This window comes from Neomonachus schauinslandi, chromosome 8 (assembly GCF_002201575.2).
Source record: "Neomonachus schauinslandi chromosome 8, ASM220157v2, whole genome shotgun sequence".
NCBI lineage: Eukaryota > Metazoa > Chordata > Mammalia > Carnivora > Phocidae > Neomonachus > Neomonachus schauinslandi.
The window spans coordinates 45,624,005-45,646,569 of NC_058410.1; the positions used below are offsets into that span (position 1 = coordinate 45,624,005).

General features: G+C 40.3%; 1 protein-coding gene across 1 annotated transcript in view; it reads right to left on the minus strand.

Annotated features, from left to right (window-relative positions):
- Positions 1-22,565, minus strand: part of DSE (dermatan sulfate epimerase) — an 81,095-nt gene that overhangs the window by 46,308 nt on the left and 12,222 nt on the right. The window contains exon 2 of the mRNA XM_021693172.1: positions 7,598-8,066. Within this exon, the coding sequence (XP_021548847.1) occupies positions 7,598-8,013 (416 nt within the window). The 5' untranslated portion in view covers positions 8,014-8,066. The remainder of the gene's footprint in view (positions 1-7,597; positions 8,067-22,565) is intronic.

Consider the following 22,565-nt stretch of genomic DNA (forward strand, 5'->3'; position numbering starts at 1 on the left):
GAGAGGCAGGGGAAGGGTAAAAGGAAGGAGAAACAGGAATGAGAAAAAGTTAGGGGAATTGGGGGCTGGGTTTTCTGAGAGCCCAGCATTTGTCTCCCCAGGTTCACTGGATGTGTTTCCTGGAATCCAATGGTTTCCAGGTGCATTCTGGGCTAAGCCTCCCAGTCTTCAGCACTGTAAGGTCATGAGAGGAAAACCTGATCTTTTCACTCACGGTGCCGGGGCTCCACATGTTGGGACCCAGCTACACCTCCCCCTTCCTTTGATTCCCAGCCTTAACGAACAATTCAGAAAAGTAAAAAGTCTGCGAAACAGCTGTAGGGAACTGTTCTTGGAGCCCAGCAAGGGCATGCTGAGAAAGACAGGCACACACTTCAATTTGGAATGTACAGGAATGAAACGGATTGATTCATTTCCATATGCCAGAGGCTTTTCCTTTTTTTTTCTTTTTCTCTCTCCTTCGTTTTACCTTATTATTTTATTTTATTTTATTTTCCAAATACACTCTCAGATGTCACTCTCCAGAAGTCTGCAATCCCCAGGCAAGGATTTAGTACTCAGTCAGCTGCAAGTGAAAGTACAATTACTTCTCTGTCCGAAAGTTCAGCTTTCTTTGTTTCCCCCACCAGTGCTGATTTCCTGTAGCTGACTGGCTCCAATGCGAGAGTGAAGTAATTTCTTTCCTCTGTGATTTATTTTCTGACAATCAGTAAGGAAAACTACTATAAAGAAAGGAGGAAAGCATGATTCACAATGAATCCTTCTCAAAAACACAACTCCAGAGTGACAGAGCAGGTAAAACAGAGTACTGTGTATCAAGAAACTTGAGAATCAAGCTCCACGTTCAGACCTATTTCTGTGTCATGCCAGGTACATAATGCTAAGAGCTTCACATGCATTATCTCACTGCACGGGAAGGATCATCCACATTTTATAGATGAAGACACTGACGTTTACAGAGGTTAAAAAACCTGCCAAAGGATGCATGGCTAATAAAATGGCAGAGTCAAGGCTCAAGCGCTGCTCAGCCTCCAAAGACCATTATTCAAGGACCATTCCCCAGGGTTTACAATGCTTGGACAAAAGCCTGTTGCCTGGAAATGCACACAAGATAACTAGACGCTATCAACTAGAGCTGAATATATCCTTTTTGTTACAATCCTATCTTCAGTCTCTTGTAAGTGCATTCATCTCTTCATATTATTAAGTAAAATAGACTCAACTGAGCCTTTCTTAAGTGATTCAGGATCCGTAGTGTTTTCCAATAATCATTTGGGTTTTCTGCTTCTTTTGCTTGTTTTTAGTTCTAGATCACAGGAAGAACTTCCTGAGGAGTATAATGGCATCCATCACGAGCTTGAGTGAGATACACAATGTACAGGGAGGCTTCCTGATACGTATGCAAGATTCCACTGAAAGATTAAGCTAGACTAGGGGGAAAAAGTGGCCTGAGGCTAAACCATAGATCCATCCCTTCCACCTCCACCTGTATTTCATTTTTTTTTTTAAAGATTTTATTTATTTATTTGAGACAGAGAGAATGAGATACAGAGAGCATGAGAGGGAGGAGGGTCAGAGGGAGAAGCAGACTCCCTGCCGAGCAGGGAGCCCAATGCGGGACTCGATCCAGGGACTCCAGGATCATGACCTGAGCCGAAGGCAGTCGCTTAACCAACTGAGCCACCCAGGCGCCCTTCACCTGTATTTCAATGAACTTCACTTTGGAGATGCTTTACCCAGGGATGCTATAGTGTTCATTCATTCATTCACTGGACAGAAGTCTACTTAATGCCATGCTAAGAGGTGGAGGACACATGCGTGACCTAAAGCCACAACCTTGCCTTTAGTCTGGTCTGGCACAAAAAACAGACTCATTGGGCGCCTGGGTGGCTCAGTCGGTTAAGTATCTGCCTTCTGTTTTTAGGTAATGATTCCAGGGTCCTGGGATCGAGTCCCGCATCAGGCTCCCTGCTCAGCGGGGAGTCTGCTTCTCCCTCTGCCTCTGCCCCTCCCCGCCGCTTGTGCATACGCACTCTCTCTAATAAATAAATAAAATCTTAAAAGGAAAAAAAAACAGCCTCGTGCAACCCATCACATATGTGCTGTAGGGATGTTCATGAGACTATTGTGAAGTTTCTTCACAAAAAACCCAGGAGATATTTCTGTCTGTTAGGTGGGTCAAGAGTAGTAGTTCTATAGAATAACTGATCTGTTTTTGATCCCATGGACACTCTACACTTCAAAACTTACTGAGCCTACTCTCTCTCTCTTTTTTTTTAAAGATTTTATTTATTTATTTGACAGAGCACAGCGAGAGAGGGAACACAAACAGGGGGAGTGGGAGAGGGAGAAGCAGGCAGGCTTCCTGCCGAGCAGGGAGCCCGATGCGGGACTTGATCCCAGGACTCTGGGATCATGACCTGAGCCAAAGGCAGACGCTTAACGACTGAGCCACCCAGGCACCCCAAGCCTACTCTCTTTAGAGCTAAACAATGGAGGGCCCACTTTGGCCCACTCATGGTCTGTGAGATGCAACATTTTAGCAACTGTCTCATTCCTAATTCAGCTGACATCCCCAACCTTTTCCTTCCCTTTTCTTTTTCAGCTACTTTTAATTTGAATCTTGTATTTTGTTTCCTTAATCTTCTGGGGGAAAGTATAGTAGAAATAAGTAAAAATATACATATGAAATTTTTAGGAAAGTAGAGTAATATGTGCTGAGTCCCAAAACTCCAAAAATTGACTTTCTAGATATCTTCTAAATCTCTACTAAGAACTGCTTTTATTATTTTCCTACCTTAAAGTTTAAGCTTTGCGGGGGGGGGGGGGGGCTAATGGAGAACATTTATTTGGAATCTAGCTGTGTACTTTTTTAACTGTGTAAGGTTTGAAGGCAGAAATCAACCATTTACACATGAGAATATCCCCATATGCCAACTGACATGCAGACCTGCTCTAGTGACTAGGTGACGTTATATAAAAAGTGAATTCACTTTAAGTGAATTAAAATGCATCTTCTATTTTTACCAGCTCTAGACTTATGGTCTCAGCTCATTAAGCTTTCTTCAAGTGGCTGCATATTAAGTTCTAATCAAGTCTTTATATAAAATAGAGAGCCCACTGCAGCCCAAATCCTAGTTCTCATTTGGAAGATGAGATCTATAGGGGACCAAAAAAAGGCTATTCATTCAGAGGTTAAAGACATTTTTGGTGATGCTGAAAATGATTTGCCACTATATATAAGTTAAAATGATTATCTTTTTAAATTTGATTTTTAGAACTAAGTTAAGAACAAACTTAAATTACTGTTAATTTTACTTTATGAACATATGAGCCTTAGCAGAAGTCAGAAGAACAAAGGAGTGTGTGAGCGAGGATGTGGCATCCTGCAAAGGCAGACACAGCACACAGACAGGACCCAACTTTCTGTGGTGCCCGATCATCGGGGTGCTGGGAGATACACGCAAGTATAATGTTAAAAGAAGAAAGAAGTTTTGCATGCTATTGTTTTTCAATCACTACCATCCTCGTGATCAATCTTCCAGATTCCCTTTCTACTTTGCAGTACGTGTCACATAAAATGGACATATAACAGGAACAGTATATTAGACAACATTTTCCTTTAACTTTTCTTTTACAATGGCCCAAGAGCCTTAAATAAGTGAATATATAGATGTTACCTTTTAGCTCTTTACTTACAAAATACTCAAATGAAAAATGAACCATATTAATACATTTGTATGCACGTATAATCCCAGATGGACTTCTTTTTAATACCAGACAAGACACATCACTGTTACATTCCACTAAGCCTTCTTCATTGGCGTTACCATCAGATTCTTGTATGCATTAAAAAAGGGCCCTTGGGAGCATCACTGAGCATTTTAATGGAACAAAGCCAAAAGGGAAATTCTGTGAGTTAAACAGATGTTCTAGTTTAGAGAGGCATTTGAACAAAGATGAGTAAAATCTCCAAATAAATCCCAAATACTATTTCCTCAGAGCCTACATATATTAAATTATAAGCCAAACAGGGTCTAAGTACTGAGTAAATAATAGTAACAATACTTATCATTAATGTCATTATTCTTATGTACCGAAGGCTTACTAGGTGACAGGAACTGCGCTGAGTACTTCCCATCATCTTGTTTAATCCTAACGAGGCTGTGAGGGAGATATTGCTGCTATTGCCACTTTACATATCAGGACGCTAAGGCACAGACAAATTAAGAACGTCTGTCTGATGTAACACAGCTGAAGAGTGGAAAGCTGAGATTCAAATCCAGGCAGTGAGACTCTGGAGTTAGTACTTTTCTACCGCATCAGAGTGCAGCACAATACAAACCTTTAAGTCATGAATGAAACTGAGGAAACCTCTCATTAAGTGATCCTTACACTCATTTCTGAGAAGAGGGCACAGCCCTAGTTGAGGTTTCAAATACCCGAGGTTTGCAGCACCCCTCACTCTAGGGGCGACTTGTACAATTTCTGGACTATCGCTGCATCTTTGAATCCCCGGTACCCAGCCTAGTTCATGACACACAATAGATACTCAGTAAAAGTTAGTTGATTGAATAAGTGAGTGAACACAATTTAGTCATTGGTTTTAAAAGGAGCAGAAATGCCCTTCAAGGACAATGGCAAACGTGTTCAGTCTGATAAAGCCACTGTAGGAAGCTTTCTAAAAAACAAATCTATGATATTAATTATTGATCTCTTTGGTAAATAAGAGCTAGTTCTGTTTTTTCTCTGAAACCAACAGAGGTGAACTATATCCTAAGACAGTGACAACATCCACAGTATACTTCTCTGTGCAGTGTGGGAACATATGATTTAGTCAATTTAAACAGGGATAGCTGAATAAAAACATTTAAGTTGTCAAAATGTGATTACATTCAACTACAAATCTAAATGAAAATACAAGAGTCTAGGGGTTGGGTGTGGTAGCTTTTAAAAAGTTAAAATTTCCAGGGCACCTGGGTGGCTCAGTTAAGCGTCTGCCTCTGGCTCAGGTCACAATCCCAGGGACCTGGAATCAAGTCCCGCGTCAGGCTCCCTGCTCAGCAGGGAGTCTGCTTCTCCCTCTTCTTCTGCCCCTCCCCACCACTCGTGCTCTCTCTCTCAAATAAATAAAATCTTAAAAAAAAAAAAAAAAAGTTAAAATTTCCATAAAATTATTTAAAAGTAGAACCTAGTAACAGTACTTGCCGAGACAAAATGTTCCAGTAGCTCCACTTTTTTCTGCTAAGATCACTTCTGGCACTAGAAACCAGATGTAAGGGTAAATTTTCCATTTCTGACCTTCAGCTTCAAGGAGGTCAAGAGAAAGAAGTCAACTGTTCAGCTCTATTAAATCACAGACTGACTTTTTGGTGACCAGATAATAGCATAGAGTTATACCTATTTTTATCAATACTGCCATGAATAAAGTACTAGTCTTCTGACAAATTTATACAAATCTCAATAACCAGTAAACCTCAACTTATAGAAACAATATGGAAACCACCATTTTTGTTTGAAGTTGTTTAATTTTCCCTTCTTTTATCCTAGGAGTCTAATCCTCTCTAATAACAGCATTCATTCAAGTTGGTATTTATACTCTTGAATGCTTTATAACGTTTGCATGGGTTTTGTGTAATTCTCTTAATGTTACTGTATTTGTGTTAAAAAAAATCTCCATGAAACAATGGTACTTCACAGCTATGAAGTGAAACAGATGGCTTTATACAGTAACTATTCTCTGGAACATTTTCATCAGTATCTTAATCTGACAAATTTAACTTCTCTATCTAAAAAAGGATTTTAAAAGAAAAAGTAGCTTTATAGGCAACGGAGGTTTTTTTCCTCAAACATGTAATGGTTGCCATTTTTAACCAATTACACAATGTCAAGTAATTATAACATTTGATAATATAATCTTGTAGTTCAAATATCAAATAAATTCTCATACATCTTTTATTATCTTTCTTGGTGTCAGGAATAGAGTAAAATCAGTTAATTAGAATCAAAATCAGAAAGTACTGCATACATGGCTCAGAAAGTACTGCATACAAACCAAATAAAAAGGTTCTTTTCAACCTAAAATATTATAAACTTCAAATTATTATACATATCTAACAGCAAGTCTTTTTTTTTAAAGATTTTATTCATTTATTTGAGAAAGAGAGAGAGAGAGAGCACAAGCAGGGGAGAGGCAGAGGAAGTGGGAGAAGCAGACTCCCTGCTGAGCTGGGAGCCCAATGCAGTGCTCGATCCCAGAACCTGGAGATCATGACCTGAGCCAAAGGCAGATGCTGAACCATCTGAGTCACCCAGGCACCCCACAATAAGTCCTAAAAATTCAGCTCTGGTATGGATTTAATGCCAATTCTTCCATAATTTTCTTCACTAAGAAATTCCAGAAAATCCTTCAAACTCTATAAGCAAATAGCATTATCAGTTTGGCAGAAATTTAGGAAAAATTAAATTTCATTACCATATTGACAGAATTCAGGAAGGTTGCAAATTACCATTCTTCACTCCTATGACATGTGATATGTAACTCATCACAGCACTAAACGCATTCACTGATTTTCTAAGCATTTAAAAATGAGCTCTCTATAGCCCTATAAAAAAGAAGCTTCTCTAATTTTAAAAGGATATTTCATATAGTTTGTAATTTTTTTGGTGCAACTGTACCATGAATATATATTAAAACACAATTTGGGTAAGAATACCTACAGAATCCCTAATCAACCTACCCCATATCTTTTTGGAATTAGGTAGACATATTCATTATAAACAAAATAAATTTAAGCTAATCAAAAAGGGACAGCAAGTTTGTTTCCAAACCTTGGAACATCTGAAGATAAATTATTATATAGTTAGAATCCCTCACATTTTCCTACAGGTTTGGGCAGTTCAGTAGTTATTGGATAAGCTCTTGTTTATAAATTGGCAGTTAATCCTATCCCAATCCTTTTTAGCTCCTAATTGTCATAAAATTTAAATAAATCTTAATTAGCTAAAATCTCTTGCTGGCAGAAGGTTTTAACCACTTGGGGGTCAATAAGAACCTAAAGCCAGATGACCGTAATACATGCTTGTTGACCATGGAGGAAAGAACTCTCAACAATCGAGATAATAGTATTTACTCAATGCAGCAAATTGTTTTCTTTGGCTAGGTTATATCTAAATATTCTCCTGCTAACTTTAAACATGGACATTACTGAGTCTTTTGAAACTATGAGCCATTCATAAGCCGCTAACCCCGCAGATAACAAGGAACCCCACCCCTTCACTCATACACGTATGTGAGAATCTGACCTCTAAGATTTCAGTGTGTATAAATTCAGTTTCTTTAAATTGCAGAGTCGGGCGCCTGGGTGGCTCAGTTATTAAGCGTCTGCCTTCGGCTCAGGTCATGATCCCAGGGTCCTGGGATCGAGCCCTGCATCGGGCTCCCTGCTCAGTGGGAAGCCTGCTTCTCCCTCTCCCACTCCCCTTGCTTGTGTTCCCTCTCTCGCTGTGTCTCTCTCTGTCAGATAGATAAATAAAATAAAAATAAATAAATAAATTGCAGAGTTGATACAGTAAGAAGAAAAAGACAAAAATCTACCAACTAGGCTGAGCAGCCATCCGCTCCATGTAGTCTTTGGCCATGTCTCGGGCTTCCATGTTCTCAGGGTACAGCACGCAAAACATGGCCAAGGCGCCCAAGTTGTTGCCGTAAATTTCATTCCAGCGGGCGCTGTAGTCCTTGGGGTCCCAGGGAGGGAGGTATTCCAAGGGGCTGGACAGCATGGCGTGCACGGCCTCGGTGAGCCGGGCGGCGATGTGCTCGTGGGAGCTGGCTGCCTGCAGCCGGAGCTCCGCCACCTCTGCCCTGGAGAAGTACAGCATCGGGTGGCTGTCGTAGTTGGCATTGGTGAAGGGAATCATGACTTCTGGGTTCTCGTCGGTGATGGAAGCTGACACCAAGCAAAACAAACATATGAAAAACACACTGGGAGCCCCCCGTGTGTGAGTCCTCATCGTGGCATCAGATCTCCAAATCTCCAAGGCAGCCAAACCATCTTCGAAAGATCCTATAGGAGGAAAAAGAAAACGGGATGTCAACCAGGGGTACATAACAAAGTAGGAAAGACAACCTTGCTTACTGGGAGAGGGTCTAAATATTAAAAACTAAAGCTTAGGAATTTAGATTTAAAAAAAAAATACAATAAAAATTTGAGCTAGGAAGAGACTTACTAAAACCTAATAATTTAGTCACAGGAATAAAAGGCACAACATAAGGAATATGGTCAATGATATTATTATAATAGCATTGCTCAGTGACAGTAGCTGTACTTAAGGTGAATATAGCATAATGTACAAACTTGCCAAATCACTAAGTTGTACACCTGAAACTAATATAACATCGTATGTCAACTATACTCAAATAGGGGCGCCTGGGTGGCTCAGTTGGTTAAGTGTCTGTCTTCGGCTCAGGTCACGATCTCAGGGTCCTGGGATCAAGTCCTGCATGGGGCTCCCCGCTCAGTGAGGAGCCTGCTTCTCCCTCTCCCTCTGCCTCTCCCCCCACCCTCGCTCATGTTCTCTCTCTAATAAATAAAATCTTAAAAAAAAAAACTATACTCAAAAAATCTAATAATTTTATTGATTACTTAATCAAGTAAACATGATACTTCAGACATGTACTCATTGAGGAAAACAGAACTTTGGACTTAGGGAAACCATATAATATTTGCTCAAGTAGGGAAGACAAACCCTCCTTGGCATTTTTCTCATATTTTAGAACTCAAAAAAGTTTAAATCTTATGGTATTTTTTTAGACATTAACATGAAAACCACAATAACCAAAAGCTGGTGGTGAAATTTGTCTGGGAATCTGAATGGACATTAGGAAAAAAGAGAAAATCCTGTCTTTCTTAATTATAGGCTTCCATTACTCTGGCTTCTCCCGGCTTCCTAACATTCTACATTCTGAAGCAGGGATTAGGATCAATACATCTGTAAGAGTGTAAGCAGACAAAATATTATGAGTAAAGCTATATCCTCTTTGTGTCAGCAGAAGGTGGGGACAGAGGGGCGCCTGGGTGGCTCAGTCGTTAAGCGTCTGCCTTCGGCTCAGGTCATGATCCCAGGATGCTGGGATCGAGCCCCGCATCGGGCTCCCTGCTCAGCGAGGAGCCTGCTTCTCTCTCTCCCACTCCCCCTGCTTGTGTTCCCTCTCTTGCTGTGCCTCTCTCTGTCAAATAAATAAAATCTTAAAAAAAAAAAATAAAAAAGAAGGTGGGGACAGAGAAGACAAAAGCAGGGTAACCAACAGCCAAGCCCATGCATTCCCTGGGCTGACATCAACAGGTGTGTACTGAAAGGCCAGACAAGGGGCTGCAGGGACTAGAAACGGATAGGCCTTCATTCAGAAAATAAAATCCCAGAATCAAAAGGCTGAAATAACATGTGTGCATTTTCCCCTTATTATTTGAAACTGCTGCCTACTTTTTCATTTTGCATACGGGATTTTGGTGTCATTCAGTAAGTCAGGCATTGAAACCAAACTCTTATTTTCTTGACTGCTTAACTTTCTTAAAAATCCTTTTTTCAGCGGCACAGGTTAAAAGAACATCTTTCAAATACAAGAATATTTTTTAAAAAGAAAAAAGAAAAAAAACAAAAAACCTCAGCCTAGTCTGTGTCCCACATCTGGGATGAAGCAGGCATAAAATCCCCCAGAGGAAAGTCAGGGAATTCTTAAAATTCTTCAGAGGGGAAAGGTTATAGAAAACAGACCAGAAAAAGACAGTTTTATGTAAATAATGAAGAGTAGTTTTCAATTATTAAAGAGAGAAACTGATGGAGAAAAATCAACCTCCCCAGCTGAACACAAACTATTTTTCTAAGGAAAAGCTGCCTCGTCACATTCATAAGAAAGAAAACCAAAGATTTAACATACACTGGAGATCAGTCCATATTCTCAACTTGCTCTATCTCCAAGAGAAAGGCAATATGGCATCACTTATGGATACTCTGCCATTAATTCTAGTATTCTTCATATTTCTGAACGTGTTTTAGACTATATATATATATGAAACTCAAGGGTAGCAAATTTGCAAAGCACTGTAGATGTATTCCAAGAGTCAATCTTGTGATTAATAAAAAAAATTGGTATAGCCACGCTAAATAAAATATATGAAATAGAAATAACTCTTGGACTCTACTCATATTATGTCTAGCACCCAAAGCTTCAAGGCGGCTGGCTAGACCCTTCAAGGTCAGAGACCTGGCCAAAAGAAATAGTCCTCTGTGGTTATGTCTGGGGAGGGGTGTGGTCTCTGGCAACACAGAGACATGGCTGGGTCTAAAGTAATGCTGAGTCCCCACCACCCCCACCTCCACCCCGAAGTTTATTATTTTGCTCTTTTCATTGGACATTCATGCAAACAATTAAAAAAAAAAGAAAAGCCTGCCTATATTAAATCCACCAAAGTCTAAGATTGGATGCAGTTATCAATGGAATTAACACTGTGGAGGTTTTGTAGGCATCTAAAGTGAGGATGAATTGGAAGTTTCTCCTTTAATTGACCCCTACATGGATAGTATTGAAGAACTTCTCTCAACTACTGGTTTTTGAATCTGTAGCTCACGTTCTAGGTGTTTGTGGGAGGCTGGATTTTGGGGGAATGGGTGAGAACCCACAGGGAGACTAGAATTTCTCTATCTCAGATCCTATACTAACATTCCCTAAAGGTAGCTAAAGGCTGATTTGTTTTATTCTCTCCCTCCTCCCTATGCATCCTGTCCTCCTACCCAGGTCCAGAGTCACTGAGGTACTGGGGGCTGCTGCAGAGAGGACTCATGCTGTGATCCCAGCCACTTCTGCCACATCGCTTCCCGTTACGTAGGTCATGCCTGAGTATGTTTAAACAAGAAGAGTTGCTCCTGAAGCACAGAACCTCATTAACATGTTGCTTTGGGAATCATGCCACTTCAATATGCCAACTGTTATTGAAGGTTCCCTCGTTATTGCTTCAAATTCACGTGAGGGTGTCAGGGCAGCAAGGCTGTGAGCTGTGAGCTACCACACATTTAAAACATAAATTCTTATTGGGATACCATGTGGGCCAGTGCAGAACCCACAGAAATTCTACAGAACAATCACGCACACGGGCCGCCTGGGAAGAAAGGGCCGTAGCATTCATCATGTCACAGAGTGTGTTGCCTTCCTATTATACTGCACTCGACTCACCCAGCCTCCACTGCTCTCCCGCGATTAAGGCCTTCGTTGATCTATCCAAAGAGTTCATTTGTTCTGTATAAGGCACATACCAGTTATCACATGGAACGGTTTCTATGCCGTGCCTCACAACAGGACTTAGCACTGTGCTCGACAAGGAAAAGGCAGCTCATAGATGCTGGCTAAACTGAATTAACCCTTGGACTTAGGTGTTGGCAGAGTAGAAACTTTATTCCCTCTTATTTGAAGCCAAAGCAAGTTCTGAATTTTTCAGAAAAATATTTCTGCTAGGAAACTAATAGAGGAAAATACTCACAAGGCCGAGAAACTTCTATAGCCTAAAAACAAATTTCAAAGAAAAGAAAAGAAAAGAAAGAATTAAACTTAATTAAAGTCTAACTCAAACTTACTTTAGGCTGATAACCTAAAGGGAGACATCTACCATCTTAAATCTATCCAGAAAATTACCTTGAAAAGCCCCCATTTCCAGTCTTTGGGTTTCCCCTTTAAACTTCTACCCTTAGCATTCTACATACCACTCTGTAGAGAGAAGAGCTGAAATTGCATGAAAGGAGTGTTTCTCATGATCATTTTAGGCGGACCACAGATGGACAGGTTTTATGCCAACTTACCTCAATGGGAAAACTATCACTGGGATATCTAACCAGAGATTTCAACAGAGATATAAAGTTCCTGTTCAAAACACATTTACATTTAAAAGTTAAAAAAAAAAAAAAAAGTAAATGGATAGGGCAAAAACTGTTGAAAGTGGTAGCTGAATGACTAAAGTTTGGGAGATGCTGAAATGCTAAGTGAAACAATGACCACTGAGTTTACCAGAAGGGCCAACTCTAACTCTCCCACTGCCCCACCACACACACACACACACACACACACACACACACACACGTTGAACAAGTCTACTTTCAGATGTCTGTGGGTGATCTCTCAAGCCACTCTCCCCCTAGTTCATGTGTTACAGACACAGCAGAGCACTGCCGACTCCCTTAAATCTTTAGGTTGCACTTGGCCCAGCTCAAGAGCATGGCATTTTCAATATGGCAACATCATGGGCAATCCCCGGCAGCTGCCATGAATATTTCAGTTTACTCATAAATCAATTCTCAGGATGTTTTTGAATGACTCTATGGAGCCTCATTTCCCCTAAAAGCCTTTCCTCTTCTCTTCCACTATAATACACTAACTTTCCTTATCTAGTTTTCTTTCCCATTCTTCTATCTCACTCTACACAGCCCAGAAAGCAAAACGTTCCTAAGTTTTCACCTAATCAGTAAGTATAATATAGTCATTTAAGAATTACCTGTCACTACCAGATAATTGAGATAGCAATTTGATCATCCCCCTGCCTGAATGCCTAGCCTGTATCGGCAGCAGTCCAAATCTGACAGTATGCTTAAGCCAAGCCAAATAATACAAAAAGCATTTAACAAGATGCCTGAATTCTAATTAAGTAGGTCCTCACAAAGCAACAATAAGCCTAAAATTATTTTGCTTTAATCCTGGTTCCAACAATCCACTGCAGCGATTATGACTGCTGACACAGAAATTTTGGCGAAATGCTTTTCACATATTTGATCTTTTACTTTATAATAACTTGATGTGACAAACAGTATTAAGAGTTAGTGTCTACTGATACTCTAACAGTATCTTAAAGGCAGAACTAGAACCCGATCTCTTAAATCCTAAGCCAACATTCTTTTCTTTAACCAAATTTTTAACAATATTCAGTGACATTAAAGTTCCCATTTTCACCATCCTTATACAAAGAAAGCACAGAAAGAATATGCTCAGGAGGAAAAGAACTGAAAACTAGACTAGTAACATCAAGTTTCAGAAATGAAGTAGGTTTCCAAATGGTCACATGGTAGCACAAAAGTTCTTTCAATTTCCCTGGCTTTAGAAAATATAGAAAGTATAAGGATCGAAGAGTGATATTACCCTGTAGAAAGTAAAAGATGTCCCAAATGAAGATGGATTAAAAACGCTCTTACAGCATGTGTCAAGTCTAAGGAGCACAGCATTATGATTAACACTGGGCATGGAGAGAAGAAAAAAATCCCTGCTCTGCTGTCTGCTAGTGTTGACCAATGACTCCTGCTCTCACAGTCTCCATTCTCTCATCCATAAAACGATCCCAACTTCACGGGGTGATTAAATATTATGTGATGCACCGAGCATAGACCCTGACATGAAGAGCTCTATAAATATTTTTAATAAAAGGGAAGACTTTTCAGACATGCACAATTATATTAACCTATTCATAAAATATTTTCTTGAAAAAAACTAAATATTATAAGCAAAATAAGGAAATCATAGATGGTAAGTGACTGGGCAAGGTCATGCCACTTTTTAGAAACTCACCTGAAACTCAAACAGTATGTTCCTGACTCTTTTTTTTTTTTTTAAGATTTTATTTATTCATTTGACAGAGACACAGAGAGAGAGGGAACACAAGCAGGGGGAGTGGGAGAGGGAGAAGCAGGCTTCCCGTGGAGCAGGGAGCTCGATGTGGGGCTTGATCCCAGGACCCTGGGATCATGACCCGAGCTGAAGGCAGACGCTTAAGACGCTTAACCACTGAGCCACCCAGGCCACCCCTGCTCCTGACTCTTTAACACATCATTCATTAGTAAGCTCAACACTCACTGGAAAAGAAAGCATATAACCACTGAGACTTTTCAAGTATTTGTCAGGGGTTTTGCCCTCAAAGAAAAGAGTAATTATTAAATAAACGATATCTGAGTTTGATTGCCTCCCAAAGCCCATAATTCTTGGTGTGTAGAAGGTGGACTGCTTCTTGCTGTATTCTTTCAAAAGGCCCAGTGATACAACAGGGCCTGGAAAATAAAACCTCTGGCTGCAGAGTGTTTCCTAGTAATAAATTTATATGACTGAAGGGGTACATGAGTACTTGGGAGATATCTGCTGCCCCTGCCTGAGCTGATAAGGTAACCTCAAGGGTCTGGAGTTAGCTCAGGCAATGTCATCAGTATCTCAGCTGATCGTCCTGGATGTGCTATCTGATGTTAATAAAACCAAAATCCTCCTCCCCCAACATATATAAAACCAGAATGTCACTGCATTCATTTACAAGAAATACAATTATCAAGCAGATTGGGAAATATTTTCTGGCTTCATCAGAAAACCACACAGGTAGTAAAATTATTTGATAATTGCCTGGTGAGGGGCCTTGGGCTTGGGGCAACTCAACCAGTCAAGATCACCACCATAACTCTCTTGAAAGGAAGCTGCGTTGTCAGCATCTGTCACAGACGCCCTGGGGATGTCATTAAAAACAAAAATTTTTAAATTGAATTGTAATGATATTTAGGAAAGAAGAGCAAAATGTACATACCCCACAGCTCCTGCCACCACCCCCACCAGGTTTAGCTCAAGAGTACCTGTTCCTGTTTGCCCAAGCCAATGGATAGACCCAGTAGTCAGTTACCTGATGAGGATAGTTAAATACTTCTCACACTAGAACTGGATGTGCCCACATCCATGAAGGGCTAAAACATAAAACAGTCCTGCAAACCGGACAACAAAATGCCTCTGACTTCGGATCCTCTTCCCTGGAAAATGTATAGGCACTGTAGAAGTTAGCAACTATGACTCCATTGAAACCCAAGTTTCCTCATATTTAGGCCTCCAATCAGGTTTCAGGCAAATTCTGATGCCCTGAGAACACTAACATATCTTAACAGAACTGCACATTTCCTTCTCTGATCTATTTTAGGATTTAACTCTCAGAGAAATCTATTTCCAAAGATTTGAGAAACATCTTGCTGTGGTCTCACATACTACTTCAAAATGTACACATTTTTAAAGTTCTCCTTACTTTGCTATTTCCATTTTATTAAATGTATAATTAGGATACTTTTTTGAAAAATAATTCTACCTCAATATCAAAATAAAACCTTTTATGCCCTTGGTAAATTTCTGTAGTGAAATAAATCTAACATTATTCTTACATACATCAAATCCTAAGAAAACATATGGTTTTGGTACTACACAATCATTTGCTAAAATTATACTCCCTGACGTGTAAAGCCTGTAGACTCAGCCAAAAAAGAATATTTTAAAAACCAAGGGCTCTTAATCAAAATGAAAGCTCCTTTTACTGAGGGTTTATTGTTTTCCTTATTTCGGGTGAAATGAAATATATCTCCCCAAAAAGTCATTTCCAAACAAAAATCCATAATATGAAATTATAGTATACGGAACCCCCAAGAATTTCCACCCACTACTGAGGGAGTCATTACAACCCTGAACCCACACAGCAAAACCACACTGTGTATAATAATGGTGCTCACCACCTTCACACTCAACACTGGAGAAACTTTAAGTTGGGTTTGTAAGTTGAGTGCAGCTCTGTGCGGTCCAAGACCATTTCTATATTGTTTCTGGGAAAGTTTTTTGTGAAGATAATACATTTTCTCACAATGTAATCTGAAGCTCACTTCTTTCCTAGACCAACACTGGTAACTATATAACTTCCTTCTATAAGAAGAATGGTTAACCTGGGCGCCTGGGTGGCTCAGTTGGTTAAGCGACTGCCTTCAGCTCAGGTCATGATCCCGGAGTTCCAGGATTGAGTCCCGCATTGGGCTCCGTGCTCAGCGGGGAGTCTGCTTCTCCCTCTGATCCTACCCCCTTTTGTAGGGGGCTCAACGCCAGGCTCGATCCCAGGACCCTGAGATCATGACCTGAGCCGAAGGTTATCAAATAAATAAAATTTTTTTAAAATAAATAAATAAATAAAATAAATAAAATTTTTTTAAAAATAGAAAAATAAATAATTTTTTTTAAATAAAAAAAAAAGAAGAAGAAGAATGGTTAACCTAAATTATGTTTAAAATGAAGGCTCCTGGGGCGTCTGGGTGGTTCAGTCGTTATGCATCTGCCTTCAGCTCGTCATAATCCCGGGGTCCTGGGATCGAGCCCCGCGTCGGGCTCCCTGCTCGGCGGGAAGCCTGCTTCTCCTTCTCCCACTCCCCCTGCTTGTGTTCCCTCTCTCGTTGTGTCTCTCTCTTTCAAATAAATAAATAAAATCTTTAAAAAAATAAATAAAAATAAAATGAAGGCTCCATCTCCCATTCACCAGAGGACTACTTGAATAAGTAATTTAGTGGCTATCAAACTGAAGGCATCATTTAGTGGTAGAGTTCTGCCTGGTGCACATTACTACAAAACTAAGAACCATTAAGATCCAGCTTTTGGGGTGCCTGCCTGGCTTAGTAGGTAGAGCATGCAACTCTTGGTCTTGGGGTCATGAGTTCAAGCCCCACGTTGGGCACAGAGCTTACTTTAAAAAATAAATAAATGAAGGTATTACCTAAAAACAAATTAGACCCAGTTTTTGAGAGCATGGCTGTCAGAAAATAGAAAGGAAGTAAAATCTATACTTTCATGGGGGCAAAGAGAAAGCAGGGTAGAGGTATGGTGGAAGATTTACAAAGTCACTGAGGAGATCAATGAAGCAGCTAATTTTGCTTACAAAAAGTCTAAAAGAGGAAATGAAATGGTTATACTTTCTAAGCTATAAGTAAATTCTAGTTTATCTAGCAGTCTAACAATTGGACACCTTCTAATTGGTACCTCTTTACTACAATTATAATTGATTTTCTTAATGATGGTATTAAAATAAAATATGCTAAAGTATTTTCAAAATTTTTTATTCTGGGGGCACATGGGTGGCATCTGCCTTCGGCTCAGGTCATGATCTCAGGGTCCTGGCGTTGAGCTCCCTGCTCTGCAAGAAGCCTGCTTCTCCCTCTCCCTGTCAAATAAATAAATAAAATCTTAAAAATAAATAAATAAAATTGTTTAAAAATATTTTTTATTCTGATACTATTTTCAGATAATATAATGTTGAATATAATTAAGTGTATTTCTTTTTGGAATTCCAAAGTGTTTAAAAAGTAGTAATTTATGCACATTAAGTTTTCCAATGCATTGTTTTCCAGAACTGGAAGATCAATTTCCCATCCATGTCGGAGGTAAGAATTTCTTGTAAATGTTAATTAATTAATTCAGCTACATATTGAGCAGCTATTAAATCCAGGAACCGTGCTAGGCACAGGGATAAAAAGTAAACAAGAAACATTATGCTCTGCCCTTAATAATTATAGGATAAAAATCTACGAAAATGATGTTTCTGAGGTTTTTTTTTTTTTTAAGATTTATTTATTTGAGAGAGAGAAAGAGAGAGAGCGAGCGTGCATGCACTGGAGTGCGAGCAGGGGGAGGAGCAGAGGGAGGGGAGCAGAAAGAGAGAATCTCAAGCAGACTCCCTGCCAAGAGCGGAGTGGAGCCCCACTCCAGGCTTGATCCCATGACCCTGAGATCACGACCTAAGCTGAAATCAAGAGTCAGTCTCTCAACCGACTGAGCCACCCCTGAATTGGTTTATTTTAAACTGCAGAACTTGTATTACTCTGACAATAAAAATAAAAAGGAATTCTCCCTTAATCCAACATAATTTATTTAACAGACTATAGCTGGCCCCAAAAGAAAATTAACAATCATTTTTTTCTCCAAAATTTTTCTGAACAGTAAGTAACCAAAGATTCTCTGGAAGGTTCTACAAAACCAGCTATAGCTTTCTCAGCAATATCTTTAACCACGAAAATACTTTTCTGGCATTACTGGCTAAAAATATAAAGCACAGAAAAGAAGATAAAGAGAATGAAGCTAGTGGCTAAATATAACTTCATACAATTTCAAATAACAACAGTTAAACAAAACCATAAATAATCATTAAAAAGCTAAAGTACAATTTTTCTTCCTGCCATAGACTGACAAGGGCAGACTGGAGAGGTGGCTAAGAGAGCTCACAGGGGGATCAGAGTGGCTTTTGTTTACTGCTCTGACTTTGGACAAGCAAACTGTCGAAACCTAGTCCCTTATCTCAAATGAAGATGAAAATATTATTTGTCTCATATAACGGTTAGGAGAATAAATGAGATAACACCTATAAAGCACTTAACACTTTCTGGTAAGAGTTCCCCCAAAATGCTAGTCATCATTGTTCACCTCAGAACATGATTAGTGGCTGTAACCATAAGCTGGAGCCACACTTCCAAAGTTTGAATCCCAGCACCACCACGGCCCTAGCTATGTCCCTGTTTTCCCCTCCAGAGACTGGATAAAATAATACCTTCCTCATAGGGTCTCTGTGATCTTTAATTAGCTGATATACCTAAGTGCTAGCAGTCATCACCATCTTCTCAATGAGACCAAGGTCGGTCCAACGGAGAGGAAGTGTGCCATGACACCAGGAGGAAGCGCTCACAAAACTATCACACACAGAATGTTATTTTTAAAATAGGTACAATGCATTGTGTGCTCAGAACCTTGCAGAGTCATCAGGAGCCTAAAAATATCAAATATTTTGACAAATACAAAGTAGGCCAAGAGGTTTCTCCTTTTTCCAGCTCAACGGCACATTTATAACCTTCAGACTACATATTCCAAGTAACTCAACACGTCTGAGAAGAAAAGAAATCTTCAATCTAATACTATTTCTTCATCAACCAATATTTATATGGAGAGATAAAGCTTTCTGATATACCACAATGACACATGTGTTTACAGCCAGAAAAACATCCTACACATAGAAACACCAGTCTAGATGAAATTTAAAAGATGAAAAAATCACTTCTGAACCTAAGTTTGACTTCAAAAAATCTGATGTTTGATTTAAATAATTTTCTACTTCCCCAAAATGGCAATACACATTGGGGCGCCTGGGTGGCTCAGTTGGTTAAGCGACTGCCATCGGCTCAGGTCATGATCCTGGAGTCCCTGGATCGAGTCCCGCATCGGGCTCCCTGCTTGGCGGGGAGTCTGCTTCTCCCTCTGACCCTCCCCCCTCTCATGTGCTCTCTCTCATTCTCTCCCTCTCAAATAAATAAATAAAATCTTTAAAAATAAATAAATAAATAAATGGCAATACACATTAACTTCCAGTTGGTAATGTAACTCCTTGAATTTGTGGATAAAACTATCTTTAATTCTATAACCAATTCTCCCCCTTGGATTTTTAGATATATGACTTTCTTTCTTACCAGGTGTGATGGTTAATTTTATGTGTCAACTTGCCAGGCTATGGGTACCAGATATCTGGTTAAATAGTATTTCTGGATGTGTCTCCGAAGGGGTTTCAGCAAGAGGTTAGCATTTGAATCAGCAGACCAAGTAAAAGTAAAGGAGATTGTTCTCTTTGATGTGGGTGAGCCATTCAATCCACTGAGGGTCTGAACAGAACAAAAGGCAGAAGGAGATTTCACTCTCATTCATGCGCGCTCACACTCTGTGCGCACTCTGCCTGTCTGCCTGCCTGCCTGAGCTGGGCCATCAGTCTTCTCCTGCCCTTGGATTGGGGTTATACCACCAGCTTTCCTGGGCTCCAGCCTGCAGACAGCAGATCATGGGACTTCTCAGCCTCCAGAGTCGAATGAACCAATTCCTCTGCCTCAATGTCACCTTGAGGCCTCCCTTTCCTCCTTTCTACCTCTTTCCTGATTTCAGTCAACACCACATGTCCCTGCAGGTCAGGTCCTCTGCTCCTCTAGCCCAGTATCTGCAAACCTCTGTGGAATGAGTCATGACATCAATTATAGATTCTCAGGCTAAGTACCACAAAACACACTTAACCTCTGATATGTAATCTACTCAGTTTCACTCATTTATGAATTTAGCTAAAACTGTGTATATTTGGGGTATGTCCTGATATCATTCTCCTCCAGGATCAGGTCCTATAGGTTCAGCCTCTCACAATGACTCTAAGAAACACTAATAGCATCCTCAAGGCCCTACCACGCTAACCACGCTATGCAGTAAAGGGTTAACCCAGTAGGCCTACTGCTCAAACCCTGTAAAATTTCTAAGAAAGGCCTGTTTTCAGGACTGGCTCAAGAGGAGCTCTGAGCCCTTGTAATATCCTGCCAGATACACGATTTTTGTATACCTGAGGCCTCGGGCCATGTAGTACTAGCATGACCAGATAGTTTATACTAACACTGATTCATGACAAACTCCTATCTTTGCTCCGAGGGGCAAGACTCTGAATAGCTAAAGTCAGTCACGCAGGTGCTGCGCATCTACACATGGGGACCCCAGTGAAAGCTCTGGACACCAAGGCTGGGATGAGCTTCCCTGGCTGGCAACGCTTGGCCCCTGCTGCCGCGTACTGTGGTCAGGAGTGCCACTCCACTGAGAGAGGAGACCTGGAAACCTGTGCCTGCTTTCTCCCGAAGTCTCCCCCACGCAACTTTTCCCTTTGCTGATTTTAATCTGTACCCCTGGCTGTGTCAAACTATATTCATGATTAAAACACCTTTTTGTGAGTGGCTTCTAGTGGATCACTGGGTCTGATGGTGGTCTTGGGGAACCCCCTCCCCAGTCTTCTTCTTAGTCCAATCATCTTAATTCCTGTTAGAAGTATGAGTCTTGCCACATAATTTGCCCATTAGAAAGTACTGGCATAATATTCACCAAATCTTTTTCTTGTACTCAACTTTTGCTTTTTTTCTATGATTTATCTCCAGAAAAATGATTCTGTCCAAGGATATTGCTGTTGAAGCAAAAGACACAGCAGAATTTACAGTACTGGACTTAGAGACTGCCTAAAAGCTATAGGTATTATCCAAAAAATGAAATACACAGATGTTAGGCAAAAGGCTTAAAAGAATTTCATGGGAAAGTAATTTGCTGGCATTAAACCTACAATTCCAGCTTATTCAATCAAAATAAAAATTTCATTTATTGGATGAGTATATACACTCATGAGTATGTATACAGAGTATATATTGGAGAGTGATGCTTTTCTCACTATACATGAAGCTCGTTTTTATTTCTTACTTATATTCAAGCATTCTTCCATTTTTCCAATCTTTAAGTACTCACCAATGACAACATTGAACCTTTTTTGCTGCCTTTCACATTCTCAAACATTTTTATATGCACTTTTTTCGATTCTCATTTTTGTCTCACAGATCATAGTCCTTTGGCACTGAAATCTCTGAGTACTTTCCAAATGTCCTTTTATGAATCATAATCAAAACTCAGAATACCACAGCCTTGGTTTGTAAAACAATGATACATATATGTAATTAACCCAAAGACACAGGCACTGTCTTCTCAGGACTTGCCCATCTCAGTTCCCGGCAATCAACACTGCCAGCAACTGAGGCCCAAACTCCCCCTCCTTCCCTTGCCCACTCTGTCTCCAGGTCTAAACCATCAGCCAATTCCGTTGACTCCACCCTCAAAATACATCCAGAACCCAGACACTTTCAACCCTGCCATTATGCCTAAGCCACAGCATGTCTTGCCAGAATTATTACAAAGGTCCCAAACTAGTCTGCTTGCCTTCACCCTTACTTCCCCATGGCCGTTCTCAACACAGCAGCCAGACCTGTCCTTGTTCAATCACAATTCAGGTTATGTCACTGCTCTGTTTAAAATCCTTCAGTGGCTTCTCATTGTTCAGAGTAAGAACCAAAGTGCTTACAATCATTCTCAAGGCACTATGTGGCCTGCCCCTGTTGCCTCTCTGTGTCTTTTCCCATTCTAGCCATGTGGCCCCCTTGCTCTCCTTGTGCTCATGGGGTGTGCTCCTTCCTCAGCACCTGTGTTCTTCCTGCCTAGAATGCTTCCCCCCCAGACATCTACATGGCTTGCTCCCTCGCCTCCTTTAAGCTTTTGTTCAGATGTGACTTCCTCGGCGAGGCTGGCTGGGACCACGTTATTTAAATCAATCACCACCATTCCCTAACTCCCTTCTGGATTTTACTTTTCTTCAGAACACTTACAACCTTCTAATCTACTATATAATTTACTTATTTCTTTTGTCTGCTTGGCTGCCCCCTCTAGAACGCAAGCTCCATAAGGGCACTTTGCTTTCTGCTATATCCCCAACACCTAGAAGAGTGCCCAGCACTTAATAAACACGCAGAGATTATTTACTGAATGGATTAACTAATGTGTCAAGATGTAAACCTTTAAAAACTCAGAGATAACTATACATATAATTATATAACGACATAAAAAGAAGCAATAAAAATCTTTGTGTACCAAGACAAACCATCTGGAGGTAAAATGGACTACAATGTTTGACCCTTTCAAGGTTACTCAGGGCGATTATTACAGTTTACTGATAGTGGCCCCCATACTCACTGCCCTCTCAACCCTCCCTGGGGCACAAAGCTCACACCGCATCTGCCCCAGGTTGCAGGTGGCTTGCTGTGCCCCCAAGTCTTGTCACACCTTCCTTAATGTGTCTGGCCCACCTCATATCACACTCCATGCCCTGAGCATCCCA